This window comes from Drosophila santomea, chromosome X (assembly GCF_016746245.2).
Source record: "Drosophila santomea strain STO CAGO 1482 chromosome X, Prin_Dsan_1.1, whole genome shotgun sequence".
In the NCBI taxonomy this organism is placed as follows: domain Eukaryota; kingdom Metazoa; phylum Arthropoda; class Insecta; order Diptera; family Drosophilidae; genus Drosophila; species Drosophila santomea.
In genome coordinates, this window is record NC_053021.2 from 3333215 (window position 1) to 3350388 (window position 17174).

The following is a 17174-nucleotide window of genomic DNA, read 5'->3' on the forward strand; positions in this document are numbered from 1 at the left end:
TTCATTATATGTGTGTATGCAATGTCTAAACGTGTTTAATTAGGCTAACTTAATTCCCTGCCATGAATGATGCTATTTAGGGATTGAAAAGCTATTTGTGATGGTCCATTTATTTATTTTTAGTCTACTAATGAGCCTTGTTTTCTAATTGGGATGCGTTCATTTTTTAGCTAGTTTTGAGATGGGAAAACAATATTGCTGATTAAGCAGGAACTAATTATTATTAAGCGTGCTTTATCATAATTTCCTTGTGATTAGTTTTTGTTCTTACTTGACCGGAATACACCTAATTCCGTGCTAAATAAATAAAAGGGACTTACTCCAAGGTCCTGATCCATTTTCGTACTTATTTTCACAGGTTTTTACCCCCCCTCTAAGTGCTTTCCACAGATCGCTGACTAATGCTTGAGTGGCCGGGGGGCTTGGAGCTGTCGAGATTTTCACGTGGGGTTATCGGGGTATCCGGGGGTTAAGTCAACCCAACTCAACTCTAGTCAACGGAACTCAACTCGAGCAGATCCAACTCAGCTCCGTTCAACTCTAGTCGGCACCTTAATAAATCTTGCAGCCTGAATGACAGATTTGTGTGTTTTCGCTTTGCTCCGGCTTTCCTAAATGTGTCATATCAATTTGTATCTTATAGATACACAGCCACCGACGACAAGAGGACAGCTGGGAGGGAGGGAGGGGGCAAGCGCCAGCTCTTTCGATGAGCCAAAGATGGCCAATAAAAATTTTGCTGACAAATGAAAACATACACACACAGCTGGCTGTCCTCGTTTTCGATGCCCATATAGCCACATTCACATTCACATTCACAATCGCAGTCGTAGCCGTAGTCGTAGTCGTAGCCATAGCCATAGCCATAGCCATAGCCATATATTCAATCCCCCGTCTTTTTGTTGGCCCCCCTCTATAAACTGCTGAACTGTGCCAAATTGCCAACGTGATTGCAGGAAAATATCCTGCCATCCACGACATTCATAGAGATTTATGTGGAAGCCAGGACAGCAGGACCATCCCAGTATCCATTCGTGAGCGGAATTCACTTTAGAGTGCTCAAATTGAATCGCGTGGACTCTTCTCAAGCACTCCCCAATGAATATTACCCAATACATGGGGCACCATTTCCATTTTCATTTTTGCCCTCGCCAAATCATCAATCCCGGGTTCACTTGTCCTGCCATTGACAGCTAATTACTGTCCCCGGGCCATCCAATCCATCAGTCAATGATTTGCCCACAGTTACGGTTATCGTTGCTCCTACTCATTGGCATTCCCTTATGTGGCACTGCACCTTCTCTAAGCCGCACACTGAGCGAAAATCGCACATCATATTACTAAACTTGTTAAATACTTTTAGTACATCATTCTAAATATATATATGTTCCATCTATCTAATCCATGCCACCTATGCATATTTAGGGGAACTAATTCGAATTCATGAACTTTATAAATTTTATACATCGGATTTTCTTGGGTGTGGGTGCAACAAATCAGTTTGGATACGAACTCTAGGTGGAGTTGGAGCTGTTTTGAATGGTCGGAAGGGAGGGGGGCTATATGCTAATGAATGCACGCTGCTGTGTATACGTACTCTACTGGCGGTTCGGATCGGGCTATACATACATTTCATACCTAGGGTAGTCTGAGTGGATACCCACTAGTGCCTCGGCCGCTTCTTCGTTGCATCCAGATGAGATCTGTTCCCGGTTCGCAATGGAAGGTGTTTTCATCGAGCCAGGAATTGAGAGTGTCGACGCCGGTTTGCGGAGCTAAAATGTATATATATTTCAACTATTAGTATCAATACCAGTATCAATCGATTGAATTTCAATAAATAATCAAACGGTGTTTGTGTCTGGACAGAGTGCTTGAGTGCTTAAGCAACTAGCATTTGGTGAATAGCTATGCAAATCAATTGGAATTCATATGTATACTTTACCATCAGTGCGTATTCTGCAACTTATTTAAATGTACGCTTAATGCATTTCATTTGTGTATCTCATATTTAAGCAAGTCATAAAAGGCTTGAACACATAGCATTTTTTATGGCTTTCATTCTAAAAAGCTTTGTAGTTTTTATTATGGTCTTCATTTAAAATCCTCTCATTGTCTTCCCCATGGAATAACAAATTACACTTATGAATATCTCCAGTTTGGTTTCCCCCCTCACAGTTTACAGCCCACAGCCGGCGTGGAAAAGAAATAGACTCATCTTCCTGGAAAAGCGTTCTTTATCCTCCGGAATGACGACATCATCGCATGCAAAATGACTATCTCTTACCCTGTCTTCCATCTAGATTCTTGATTCGGTGTAAATCCAATTATTTTCGTCTAACCAAAATTAGACGAAAAAAGCCGGATTTGAAAGGGCGGACGGGAAATAAAAAGAAATCCACTTGCTTTTTGCTCTATCTTTATCTGGCTAAAAGATAGAGTTTTGCGTGAAAACAAAAACCCAAGAAGCTCCACTTCATGGTTCCCTTAATATATGTATGTATATATGTATATATATACAGACATACGTAGATGTGTGCACGGCACTCTAATGGGCGAGAAAAGTGAAAAGGAAAAAGCGGCGTGTGTGTACAATTTGGTCTTCATATTTAAATGAAAACTAAAAGATAAGTAATCTGCTTTTCTACTTGCCCTCCAATATGGGTGCGGTTTTGCATATGCTGTGCGGGCCCGAAAGAGAGAGAAAGTTAAAAGAAAGTAGTAAAAGTCGTAAACTAGACACACACTCACACACAAGTAGACAGAGAAAGAGAGAGATAGAAAGAGAGAGAAAAAGAGAGAGAGACTGAGAGGGAAAGCCGCAGGACGGCCTAAAATGTAGCTCGGAAACAAAATTCCTTTTCTCCTCTTTCCTTTTTTTTTGTTTCCTTTTTTTTATACTTGAATTTAAGCTTCTGCTGCCGTTCTACTGCTCACTCAGTTGCTAAATCCAAATATTTGTTTATAAAGAACAGCTCAGTCCCCCTTATTTCGCCCATGAAAAGGCACCTTCTTTGTGGGAAAAAAAAGACTACGTGACTGGGCCACAAGGCTCCAGCTTAACTTGTACTTCACTTACGGGATCTTGGGAGAAACAAGACAAAAGCGACAAAAAAATATAACAAAAATTGTCCAAGAGAGCAAGCAAGTAGAGTGCCAAGTGCATATACTGATTTTTAATTTCACTTTCTGAATATCTCTCAATTTTCGGTTGGAATGGAACTTGGTTGCACTCCGTTCTCGATTACTGCTCAATTATCTCAGTCATGCACTGAAAATAACTTATTTTTTGCGGAAATGTGCACGAAGTGTTTTTTTTTTAAGGAAACAACAAAATAAAAGAACTTTGGCTTGTGTTTGCTATTTCCCATTAGAACGCACACATATAAACTTGTCTATTTGATAGTCATATGTTATCATTTTCTGAAGAAAGGAAAACAAGAAAGTCTTTCTCCTTGTGTTCTCACTAGACCACACACACATAAAAATTTGTCTATTTGCAAGTGCAGAGTGCTGTCGCTTTGAATGGCTAAAGCCATAATCAGTTTTTGGCTTTCGCAGTTTGTCAGCTGCTCGGTGAAAGCCAGCCACTCCCCTGTAATGAAAGCTCCCTGCCTCCATTTCCCTCTCCCTCTCTCTCTCTCTCTCTCTCTCTTTTTCGCACTGGCAGCCCTAACATGCGTGCATGCGTGCGTGCGTGTGTGTGTGAATTGGTTTATGCTAAGTAGATTTGCTTGAATGTGGCTCCGGCTCCTTGTGCAGTTGTGTTACTTGTGTCACTGTTTAAGCCAGCTGAAGGGAGATGAGTCAAAGTTGTCCGACTTGACTGGGATTTCCTGTGGACTGGTCGTCTACAGCGCCATACAGTGGGCGATCATGTGGATAATTTGACAGATTTGTGGGCGTGAATGGGTTGCCCTTTAACCCCGGCCAGTGCTGTCATAATTGGGTAAAACGACAAATCGTTGTGCGAAGCTAAGCGTTTTGTTTCGATTGAGTGACTGTCAAAGGGGACGAGTAGTACAAATAAGGATCTACTACTGCAACATATCAGTCTTGGTTTTCATTAGGATATATAGTATTGTATATAGTTCTCAGACCCTAAAACTAAAGCATACTTATTGAGGCAATAGTTACTTTAAATGTGAATCTACACGTTGCACATACCTAACATGAATAACAGATTGTGGAAAGTGTAGCCGTAGTGGAAATTCCTTGAGCCTCTTCAAGGACATTTCCTAATTCTTGGCAGCAAACACGACTCTAAACACGATTCCCTTGCCTACACAATCAGTATTTATCCGACACATTCACAACCGAAAATCAGGCAGACACAAATGGAGAATGTTGAAAAGAACGAGGGGAATGCTATGTAGACACTGAGTATCCGATTGTCGTTGCCACAATTGTTTGTTATCGTTTGTTTGTTGCGTGCTGGCCACCCACTTTCTCGGTCCCCAAATCCCAGCCCCCCAACCACCAGCCACCCCTCCAAAAAAGGCGCACACACGCACAATTTTGGGACACACGCAACGAGGGGGTGGCGATGGGCGGAAGGCCGTTCTCTGAGGTTGGGGTGAGGGGAAAGAGGGACACACACGAGACCAACGTCAACATCAACATCAACGCCTACTTGTCAGCAAAGGGTGTGGATTTTCGGCGGTGGCCAGTGAGGTCCTGCTTTGCCCCCGACCACACATACATATGCAAAGAGGGCAACCGAAAAGGAGGGAAAATCTATTTTTCGGCAGATGCGTGAATTTGTGCGAGTATGTGTGTGTGTATGTGGCTGCCATGTGCTCGTGAAAGCAGCAACGAAATAAAAAAGAAACAATATATATATACATATATATATATGTATGTATAAAAACAAAACAAATTGCGCATATTCTAGGACATCTAATGTCAATGATGTTAATTGGATTTCTTAATTAAGTTGAAAAGCGTAACGGGAAGGAGGAATACCCAAAGAAAAAATAAAACGGTAAGGAGCAGATTAAATAAATGCCCCAAAGGAAGTCATTTAACTTGAAAATGTTGCAAGTTCTGGTGCGAGGAAATAAGCTCTTTTGAGTGCCTCACAAATGCCCGAGACCATCGGGCATAAATTAAACGAGAAACGCATTTAGTGAAGTGGAGTGAAATGAAAAGCCATCGAAGAATAAAATAGTAGAGAAATTCAATTTACACGGAATTTCTAATGCGAAATGTTATGAATAGGATAACTTATAAAACGTTGATGGAATTTCAACAATACCGAAACTCGCCACTCGTGGAATTCAATTAAATCTATGGAAATCTATGGAAATAGCCAAAATTCATGTGTGCCTAAACAAAGCATAATCAAATTTTAAAATCTATACAATCAAATATTGTGGCCGCTAAATAAAATTAGCCTCGGGGGCAAATGAATACGATTTCAGTGAAATCGAAATGTACAACATGGCCAAATAGATACAAAATTTGTTGTTGATTATGTGTTAAATAATACATTTAATAAATATTTTGAAAATCTTCATTAAACCATTTCACACAACAAACATCTAAGTGACACTTGTGTGCACTTTAGTATACTTTAAATTACGTCGAGAAAACGAACTATAAAAAGGCATATTCCTGATAAATTGGCATTTAAGTTTGTCCAAGTTTACAAACAGTGGAATCAACGGGTTGGAAAGTTGTTGGCAAGAGTGTAATTTTGTTGGGTAATTTTGCGTCTTTTGCGGCAAACTTTTCGTTTTGAAGTACTTGGTTAAGTAATTTCGATTGCTGCCCAACCCCTCGTTGGCCCCAATTTTATCTGTCTCCTAGTTTTTGTTCTGTTCTTTGTTTTTGGCCTTTGGTCGATCACGCACGCCGCAAAAGAGATGTGTTGTTGCCATTGGCATTTAGCCGTTGCCACGCCCCGAAATTATTTCTCACCTGCGTTCTCACCTCTAACCAAATTAACATACTCATTGCCGACACAGAGTTTATGAGCTTCGCATGGACACGCACGCATACTTTGCCAGCTAACAGGGCTAACACTCACACACACACACATACACGCATGTGCAGCGAAAGGAAATTGGTGGAAATTATCGAGTTTCCTATACAAAACGCGGCCATCACGCAAAAAGGAAACGAAACTAGGAGAGAAAATACGAAACAAGCGACGAAATTGGTAACGACTGGTTGCAAAATCCAGGGTGACGAGGTCCTGAAGTCGGAGTTAACGATGACGATTAGGCTCAGCCTCATGTGTGTGCGTGTGTGCGCGCGAATGTGTGCGTGGTTTCGTGAGGGTTTTCCCTTCGCTTTTCGGTTTGCCTGCGTTTCCGTTTCCGCTTGCCTCCCGCTCTGCTAACTCATTGTTGCCTAATAAATTTAGCGTAATTTACATTACATTAAGGTTACGTTTTCTTTTCCACGCCAGGAAATCTATCCCTCCCACCGCTCCACATCCATCTCCAATCTCTGCCAGCCGGAGTGCAGGAAATATATAATGAAGTGTTCGCTTTGTTGGAGCTTAATTAGGCGGATAAGTAATATTTTTACCCTGCCCTGCCCTGCAGCGCACCCTTAGACATTTTTACAGCACAAGGAAGCGAGTTTGTGATTCGATTAAGGAAATACATACGAAATGATATGTAGAGCCATTTATCGAGTTTTTGAAATGAATAGACACTTTTTATATTTAGAATACAAATTACCGTAAAATCATGATTTTGGGTTAATTTATTTTATATCCAAGAAGTAAAGAAAATAAGTAAGTAAGAGCAAGAACTACGCGTTTCTCCCAGTGCAATTGTATGTGTGTTGTGTGTTTGGGACCTGTAAACTTTGAATTACTCAATTAGTTCACCCTGAGTGCACAATTTGGTCAGTTGCTTGGAGGAGGGGCGGGGTGGCTTCCCCATTTCTGTTACATTTCTTTTCTTCAGCCCCAATATTTTCTTTTTTGAGGGGAGTGAATGCGGTTAGTTTGTAGTTGGCTTTTCATCACTAATCAAATCGGTTCCATTCGCCTCAGCCGCTCAGCACAACGTCGCTGTGCCTTTAGATCTGCTGGCGGAGATTGATTGCCGGAACTACCGACTCGCATATACAACAAGCCCCAATCAGGGGGCGTGGCCGATGGTAAGGGGGGGTAGGGGGTGGCACTGAGGCTGGAGCGTGTCAAAGCGGCGCATTCAGTTAATATAATAATGATAACTCGACAATGACAGGAAGACGTCTTCGAGCAAAACCCTCCAAGGCGTCTCGAATGCGGCTAATGTCAATGGGCGGGGCGTGTCAGTGGGCCGCTGATATACACACACATACACATATATATATGAAAGTATATATGCAAGTACATCGACATGCACATATATAATGGACGAGGTGTTAGTTGGTCTTTGCATGTTGCAGGTTCTTATGATCGAAAATCAATATATCTAACCCTATTGTAGCCGCACACACACCCACACACACATACACATACACTAACACCGCACACCGCAATCCATTGAAATTCGAAAAGACAAACGCAAGAATCGTTAAGGTGACTCAAGTAGCAGCGCATGGTGGGGTTATTGGCAAAGCCACGAAACAATAATGCAAATTGTTGAGCAATTGAAAATTGTTTACTTTCGACTTGTGACACACTTAGCGAGCGCGTAATGAAACGACGACTGGCAATGGAACATATTTAAAATGTTAGGCAAACAAACAGAAAAAGTTGGCAATAACCAAAGGGTAAGCATGGTAACACAAATCAGGCGGGGTATCACTAGAAGCAGGGACTTTAAAGGTCTAATGACTTAACTATACAGCTGTAAGCACAGGAATAGAAACAGCCTTTGCCTAGTTTGAGCCCATATTTCGCTGGAAAAGATATAATATCTATGTATATAAACACTTGTATGTGTGATTTAAAGCATTCAAGCAAGTACTTAGTTATTCGCTCAGTGCATGGCCAATGGGGGCGGGCGAATGCCTAACCAAATAATTAATAAACAAACGATACCAAATAGACAGAGCCATTCGCGTGGCCTTGACTCGAATGTTTTCACTTTTGGATGAACCGCGGAAGGGCAAAGGTATTGTATTTCGCATTTGATGGCACCGGCAATGTGGCCAACGGGTTGTGGGGGTTGTGGTGGCGCCATGGGTGATGGAGTTGGGCCAAATAGAACAGCTAGACTAGGGCTAGCTGAAGGTTAGACCCAGTTAGGCTCGCATGCTCGCTCAATTATCCAGAGGGAAATAGTGAAATGCAAATAGCAGGTGGCCTAACGAGGGAAAATGGAAAGGAACAGGAGGAGAGGGCGGGGGCGGCAGTGAAGGGACGGGCAATTTGGTTTCATTTACAATGATTTCCTTCCGCCATAATGGCAAACTGACCCACCATATATGTATGTGAGTCGGCTCGATTTGATTCGATTGGAATTGAAGTTCAATTTGCTGTTGATTTTACTTCAGTGTGCATGCTTTTTATTTATTTCTTTTACTTTTTTTTTCACGACCAGCCAATATGACGGTCATGGCCACGTGCGGCTTCCGTTGCCCAGTGTGAAAACAATAACAAAACTTTCAGCTCACACACGTGGGACCAGGTAAGTGTGTAATAAGGTTGGGATTTTCAAAAAAAAGGGGAAAAAAAGTGAAACATTTAACTGGCATTTGGGGAGAAGAAGGCAGGGAAAACAGAACTGGCATCCATCTCGGGCACGTGTCTCTCAACGTTTTCACATACAGCATACACTGCAGGAAACAACAATAGCCCTAAAAAAGAGAGGAGAAGCCCAAAATGTCCTGCGCGCCAGAAAGGGATTTTTACCAAAAATTCTGCGTCAAATGCGCCAAAAATGTTAACCTTAGATTTCAAAGCTTTTGTATGTAAACATGTGCAAATTTCTACTTTAAACTGTACTTTAAGTCAGCATTTGTGGTAAATAAGTCTGAATAGAAATGTGAATGCTTTCTTAATTCCACAAAGTTGTGTACGTTTTTACGTATTTATCTAAGAAACATAAATCACAATTATTCCCCTCTGTGTACGAACGTTTGTGTGCGCTGAGGTATGGAAATTTAATCCCTTAAAGAAATTTTCCTCAGCCTGGAACTTTTTGCGCAGCGGATTTGTTTATGCGTGTGCCCATAACGCGAACGCTCGAAAGGCGAATTTGTTAATTGAATTTTTTGTTATTTTTTTTATTCATATTTTTTGTATTTGATTTTGGTACCTTCAATTGTAAGGCACCCCGCGTCCGAGGCCTATATAATCCCAGCAACATCAGAGACGTACCTAAACCCTCGACCAAATCCCATTTCAAGTGAGTTTAAGGTCTTAGGGCCAAGCCTGATTGAGTAACTTAATAATTCAGAATTGTTTGCAGCCAGTGGGCCTCATTGGGATTTGCATCTTTTAAAGGGCGGCAAACGTGGACCCATGCGGCGTATGCGTTATCTTTCGAGAGCCAGCCGCCCACTTGGCCACGCCCGCCAAATAATACCAACAATAACAGCGGCGAACGTTGGCAACATGACGTATACGCAATAACCGACATTCATCCGCCCCGTTGCCATTTATTTTTTTCTTATTTTCCGTTTTCCTTCTTTTTTCATATATATATTTATATATATATATTTTTTTTTTGTTTCCGCCTTCCTCCTCTTGTTTTATTGTAGATTATTTGGAGTTTTTCACGTTTCGCTGCTCATTGCGTTTGCTTGGCGCTTCGATGCTCTTATCTTGGCCATTGTTATTACATCCACGGCCTTACATAACAACCGCCAAGCCACCTACACACGCACACCCAGTGGCACTTGCGGTTTATCAAACGTAGCGAGTTGCATAAGATTGCCACTGCCAGGGCCATTGGCAGGCGAAAAAAAAATGGGATTCTTTTTGGTTTTTCTTCTTGTTCTTGTTTTTGGCCAAAACTGTCAACCGGCCAAGGGATAAGTCTAACACACTCACACACTAACACATACACCCACAATCGCACCGGAACACGCAGCAAAGGCATGTAACAAAGTCACAAAAAGAGAGTGAGAGCAGGAGCAGAGGAAATGTCAATCAACAAGCCGGAACTGAAACTTAATGCAACCGGCTTGGAATTTCTACACCATCGAAAGCAGCAACAGCAAAATGTCATAAAACCTAGGAGAAAAACAAGATGAAAATGGGAGAAAAACCAGCACGAGAAAATGGCACGAGGAATCCCAGAGAAAAACTACTACAAATACGAAGCAGACGGGGGACAATCAGTTAAGACATGGCCAGGTGCTGCCGGTTAAATGGGTTGACTTGAGCCAGTCTCCAAGGACTATGACTAGGATAACTCAACTTGAAGTGTACCAAGAGGACACAAAAAGAAAAAAACAAAAAAAAGGGAACAAAAACGGGCTGAAATAGCGACAGAACGAGAACGAAAGCTGCAGAAAGTATGGCCAAAAATGTGTCGTAACTCTTAGCCGGAATGTTGAAGAGATGTGACAGCGACTGCCTTTCCCCATCCAGAGACAGTAATTATATTAATATTATCCCTCTTACTTTTACTTTGAAATTTACACCAGATATTCTTTGGCGTTGTTTTTATATAGTCCAATATATATATTGGTCGCTTAATGATGGACTTTACTTCAACTTTTGTACTTCATCTGCCTTTCATAAAATATTCAAGGCGCAAAAAAGTTTATGGTTGAACCAAAAAAGTTTGAATCACTCTTTGAGCTTCTTTCTTTGGCGCCCCTTACTCGCATATTGCAATATATGTACATATATTTGTATATATATATCGTTGGTTGTTGTCCACACACATATGTGGGAAAATCATAAATTTCGCCTACTCTTCGTTTCAAAGTTTTTCCTCTTTTCCTGATTATTTTCCTGTAGCCGAGTAGCGGGCGCCAAGAAATATGCTACGTTTTCCATCAGCGCAACGATAAGAGGTCTCTATACGTTTTTTGAATGGTTTTTGCTCGTGTCAAGATCTATTCAATGCCGCCGATTGATATTTTTAAGCACATAGTTTACATGCTTTTATTCTGCTGCTAACGGAAAATACTCAATGTACACTACCAAAAATTTAAAATTTCAATGATAAAAACCGATTAAATGATTGAATTTCAATGATCTTCGGTGAGTTGCCGTTCAAAGTAATTGTGCTTGATAAATTATTTCTTAAGTGCAATACTTTAAAAATTATATCAAGTGCTAAAAAATCAATTTCTTCTTTATAAAACCAACATATTTAACAGTTAATGTAATTACAAGTTATCGATTTAAAAAAAATGTAAGAAAACTTGGATAAATGCCATATATTTAAGCCGTCTTTTTATAGGAAAAGCTACACTTGTCTTCAGAAACCACTCAATAGACAATAAACTCGATGTTAAGATTTTTTGTTCCGGCTAGCCACTTCCTCTCTTTCTTTTCTTTTGACAACTTCTTGGCCAACATCTTTATGGAGAGTATTGCGAGATTTTTATCTATTTATCTATGGATGGCGATATATTACATTTGACTTTGTTCGGGGTTTCCCAGCTCTGTACTCCTCTCGTTTTAAGATGTTTTCTTGTGCTTTATGGGTCTTTTATGTGTACGCTTTCTTTGGCTGTTTCCTTTTTTATTATTTCCTTTTACTTTCTCTTGCCCCGAGGCGATGCTACCATACTCCCGTTACTTTTGCAATAGCTATTTTATTTGTTTTGCTTTTGCTGTTTTTTTTTTGTTTTTTTGTATTTTCGCTGCCTTTCCCAATACCCGTAATATTTCCCACAAAATATGGTATGTTATTCACCTTAATTCACTTGATGTTTTCTTCTTGTTCGTTTGCTCGTCTTCCTCTTCTACAACATTCGTTTGTTTGGTTAGTTATCCCGTTATCGCATTGTTTCGTCTTTCATTTTTAAATGTTTGCTCGTTGCTGTATGGGTGTGGATGTGGGTGTGTGCTTGTGTGAGTGAGTGTGTGTCTGCGTATGTGTGCGTGTGTGTGTGTGAGTACCGGAATCCGGTTAAAAGAAAACTGACGCTATTTCTTCTCTATTTTGTTTGTTTGCCGCTGCCGATGTTGTTTTTATTGTTGTTAATAATAACAATTTCACATACACGAACGCACTGGAAAAAAAACGGGACTCGTAAACGTAATTGCAAGTGTAACGGCAACAGTAACGGTAACTGTAACGATAGCTGCTGTTGCTGTAACTGTAATTGTTGTTGTTGCTATTGTGGCTATTATCGTTATTAAAATTATTGTTGCTGCTGTTCATGCCTTTGTTGTTGTGGCCGTTGCTGTTGTTTTTGTTCTTCGTTTCATTTGTCATGCATGTACTTGTGCATATTATTCGTATTTTCTTTAATGTATATATTTAGGGATTTTTTTTTATTATTATTTGATTTTATTATTATTTTGTCGCCTTCGAAGGTTTAGCTCCTCTGCGCTCGCTACGTCAGCCATGGGTGTAAACACAATACAGACTGAAACAGAAACCGACCGAGAACTGAAAATGAAACGGCGCTGAAACGAAACGGAATCTTCAAAGCGGCGAGGACGTCGCTGTCGCCGCAGGCAGCGAAGCCGGCAGAGCGGAGAGCTAGTTCAAATTAACTCGACCACAATATTCCCGTTACGTTGCGATGGAGAGCGATGAGCGTTGGAAGAAGAACGAAGAGAGTACCCGAACACCCGATCTCTTCGCTCCCAGATCCGTTAGCAAGCCGCGGTTGATAAATAGCCCCAGAAGTACAGTAAAGCCCAGAAAATGGCTGCCGCTTGAAGCCATCAACCGGAATGAGCACAAAAAAAAATCAAAAGATTGCAACTAGTCTCTTGGACTTTGACAGGCAGTTTAATAATCTCTTTTGGAATTACAATGCATCTGCACTTTAAATAAAGTACAAGCTTGTAAAATAATATGTTTTGTAATTTTCTAAAAAATGTTCTAAAAATGTATCAGACTTGGCAACAGAAGAAAAAGGCAGCCTGCGTTTCTTAGCATACTTTTTGGAGGCTCTTTCTTGTGGGACAAGTTTTGGAGGCTCACCTGTACCAGTAAGAAGTGAGCAGCGTGCACAGGGGAGTGGGTGTGTATGAGTGTATTTTTATTTTATGGTGTGCGGGTGCTGCACGTTTTCTTCTTCGTTAGACCCAGATTTGCCTGTCAAACTGTCTTTATCAGCTGTCGCTGCCGCAGTCGCAGTCGCTGCCCTCGTCCGCAGCACTGGCGCTGTTTTATTTTTTTGTGTTGCCACTGCAATTGCAATTTCGTTTTTGGATATAATGAATTGGCATTGTCATGTGTGTTTAATTTGGCGGCACGCGAAAGGAGCACCAAAAATCTGAGGTGAGAGAGAAAGTTGGAGAGAGAGTCGGCGCCGCCTCGCCTTTCTCTCTTTTCCTTCTGCCATCTTTACTCTCTCTCTCTCTCTCTCTCTCTCTCTCTCTTTTGGCTCCGTCTCCTTTTGACTGATTTCCAATCCACTCAACTTTATTTCTCTCTCTATCTCTCTCTCTAGGAGTGCGCTATGACCATCTCGCTTGCACGCACCCACGAGTACACGCACAAAGCAGTGGGAGTAGCACACCCACACCCACACACGCACACTTCGGCACTTAAAGGAGCGGCAGCGACGTCGACTGCGGCAGAGGAAGAGAAATAGAATCAAAAAGAAGAAGCTGCCACTGCTTCTTCTTCTTCATCCACTTTGAACTTTGAGCTTTGCTTATGACTTTGAATTTCATTTTTTTTAGTTTTTTGGTAACTATATAGCATAATGGTCAACTGGCACGCTATACGAAAATCAAAATTGAACTTTACAAGTTAATCCTTTTGCGGTTGTACACAGACACACACCAAATCATACTCCTTTTCGGCACATTCAAAATAACATTTAAGAAATCTAAAAAAAAAGGGGGGGAGAACTGAAAAACGACAGGGTCGTAGGCAGAAGATAAAGTTCTTAAGAAAAAACAGAATCAATATTTTTTGTTTTAGCTTGGGCATAGTCGCAGAAAAGCTTAATTTTAGAAAGACAATAAAACTGGAGTATAGGATATTGATATAAGAATGAAAATTATATTATATATCGATATTTTATAAATAATTAGAAATTTATGTATGAAAAGTATGTTTTCAAATCAATTTAAGCGATGGAAACACTTCTTATATAGTAAGTAAGTAAGTGAATAAATCTCTTTCTTGAGGGGGGACATTGAGCCCCACAAAGCCCCCTTTGCGTGCGCCCGAGGGAGAGAGTGAGAGTAAGAGTGAGAAATAGAGAGTGGCTTTGTCCGTGGCCTTCGCTTGGTCCTGCGCATTGGAAACTCCGATTTGCGTAAGGTGATGGTCTCCGCGGCCTCCGCGACCCTCCTCCGCTCTCCCCCCGTACCGTGAGGACCCTGGTACTCCCCCAATCCCAAATGGATGCTCAATTCAAAGTTCCAGCTACGCGATTTCATTGTCATCGGCAATTGCCGCTGTCCCAGTCGTATTCGCCTATAGTCACGTTGTTCAGCTATATTTTGTGCATGCAAAGAGTATACAGTGGAGTCACGCTAAGATGAATCGCAAAAAACTCAGGCAACAACAACTAGTACACATGTATCTCCGTTTGTTATGATCTTTATTACTTGGCTTTTAAACATTTTTGGGGAATGCTCTATTAGGTTAATAATTAATAATTCGAGGACATTTTTCATGTCTTATTAAAACGTTTACTCTAGAGGGGCTTGACAGTAGGTCCTCCTTCACGCACCAGCACACGCATACATCACACAGATACGCCAGCACTTTCACACTGGCACACACATACACTTGAGTAACACTCTCACAGAAACGCGAATGCATTCTTCGGCGCTGATGAACTGACAAATGAATTGGCCTAGCAACCGAAGTTGATGCCATAGCAACGCACATCCTCCGCACATTCTGGCCATCCTTGAAGTCTCCCCCGAACTCCACCCACTCCTTCATTATTCCAGCAAATCTTTAAGCCTTTAATTCCGTCCGCATGCGAAATCATAAGGCAGCGATGGAGAAATTGAAAACGAATTCAATTCGCACCTTATTGCATTTTTCTGCTTATGCCTTCTAATTGGCGGCGAGCCCCTTTCAATTTGCACTCAAACCCACGGAACATCTTCATTGGAATTTCTTTTGTAAACATTCTATTTAAATATATTCATATTATATATATTCATTCCATAATTCTTTAAATAAAATCCGTTGTTGGAAATGAAATCCCCATTTTTTTGCCGCAGTGCACTTAAGCTGCTTTGCTTGCCAGCACAAAACAATCAACAACCAGCAACCGGAATCCCTTACGTGGGATTCTAAGGCAACCCCAAGCCACTTCATCCATATAGTACTACAAAGCCTTATTAAAGCACCACTCATTTAAATAAATTAATGCATTTTGTGCAGCTCCAACGGCAATTGTCTCGAGTGTCCATCACTTGAGGATGACATTAACGTGCACATAGGACATCGCACCTAATTCCTCGGTACCCCCGCGCCCCCTCCACCCGCACCTCCGTTTGCACAATCGTCGACCCAGATATCAAATGGAAATGTCAACGCAAACGACAGATAGTCAAAATGTTGTCATGTCGGATTTTGAATAATTCATTGAAATGAAAACTTTATGCATTTGTCAGCCATTTGCCATTCCGGCACCTTCCCCTCGGCCACTTTCTTATTTTCAATACAGCAACTGCGGGGGGAGGGGGGTGGGTATTGGGTCATCGACAGGATGGCCAGGATTTGATCCATCTTGCCCATGCTGACTCACAAGGAAATGCAGTTTGCGTAGCACGAATTTAGATGGATATCAATGAAAAGCCGCTTACGATTGTTGTTTTTGACTGACGATTTCAAATTCTATGAATAGAAACCCAAACTTGTGAGCTTAAACATTTTTAAGTACAATGAATGGCACCACAAATGCATGCAGAAAACTATCCGGAAGTAATACTCGTACATTAATGTCTATCGTGATGATCGATATCATCGAAATTATCTATCGAAAGTGATATCGATTGTTTTGCCCGATCTACGAAAAGCTTAGAATGTTGCAAATGGCGCTATTCAGCCGTTCAAGATCCGCCGATGCAATGAATCATCGATCAACATGGCCAGAGGCACTGCACCGGCACAGGTGTACTCCCTCAAAGGCCGGACATCTGGTGAAGCACGTACATGTGCCTTTCGCCGTACACCATACGCCGTATGCCTTGGCAAATGACTCAGAGCAGCTGTACAATTGGACTCGGACTATGGCGCGACCTTTAGACGACGACGGCGACGATTTTAGACGGCGGACGGTGTACTGTTTACGGTTTACGGTTCGGGGACAGTTCGCTGCAAGTGCCTCTTGTCATATTTTATTGATGGACACTTGGGCAAACATCGTGCATGCACTCGCTAAGATATATAGCCGTGAACATCCATCTAAACGGATATAATATATATATATGTATACATATACCATAGATATAAACTGCAGTCGCGGTCGAAGACTATTATCATGAAATTTTAAAAAGTTCCCGACTATTTTGCGCCACATAATGCCGAGGCAATAAGTTATTGGACTATTGAGGCCACCTGGGCCAACATTGTTCACAGTCGAGTGGAGAACAGGGAATGGGTAATGGGTAATGGGTAATAGGTAATGGTTAGTGGTTAGTGGATAGTGGATGGCTGGTAATGGGTAATGGAGAGCCGACTTACCCGCTGACAAAGTAAAGGCAACACACAAAGTTGACTCTTGGTCGATTGGAAGTCCTCGAAATGCAGACATATGGACGTCAAGTCAAAAGTCGCAAAGCAAATGCCTTAAATATTTCAGATGACACGCCGTAATACCCATTGGGAGTGCATACATATAATATTTATCATCATCTAAATATTCACGCATGTGTCGTTCCGCCCATTTACATAGGCTAAAGTGGATATAGTGCATGTATGTATGTATATTTGGTGTATCTATAATTCATGTCCACGATCTAAAGGCCCGGTTTTTCCCCCGAGGATTACGTTCTTTCATTGCTCATATGCCATTAATTACGTGGCGATTGGCATTGTTTAAACTGCGCCGGAATTGCCTGTTCAATCGGCTAGGTCGTATATCAAAGCAGTACTATATGTGCACGATATGTAACCAAGAAAATAAAACAGTTGCCCGTTTTATGGACTATCTGTAAC

At 41.3% G+C, this 17174-nt stretch overlaps 1 protein-coding gene across 5 annotated transcripts in view; it reads right to left on the reverse strand.

Moving 5' to 3' along the window:
• Positions 1 to 17174, reverse strand: part of LOC120455130 (small conductance calcium-activated potassium channel protein) — a 57070-nt gene that overhangs the window by 18809 nt on the left and 21087 nt on the right. For 3 of the 5 annotated variants that reach the window (XM_039641026.2, XM_039641023.2, XM_039641025.2), the window contains exon 2: positions 1630 to 1775. In XM_039641026.2, the coding sequence (XP_039496960.1) occupies positions 1630 to 1775 (146 nt within the window). Of the gene's footprint in view, positions 1 to 1629; positions 1776 to 11771; positions 12418 to 17174 lie in introns of those variants that run through there. The other 2 variants (XM_039641027.2, XM_039641022.2) reach the window with 2 other exon arrangements.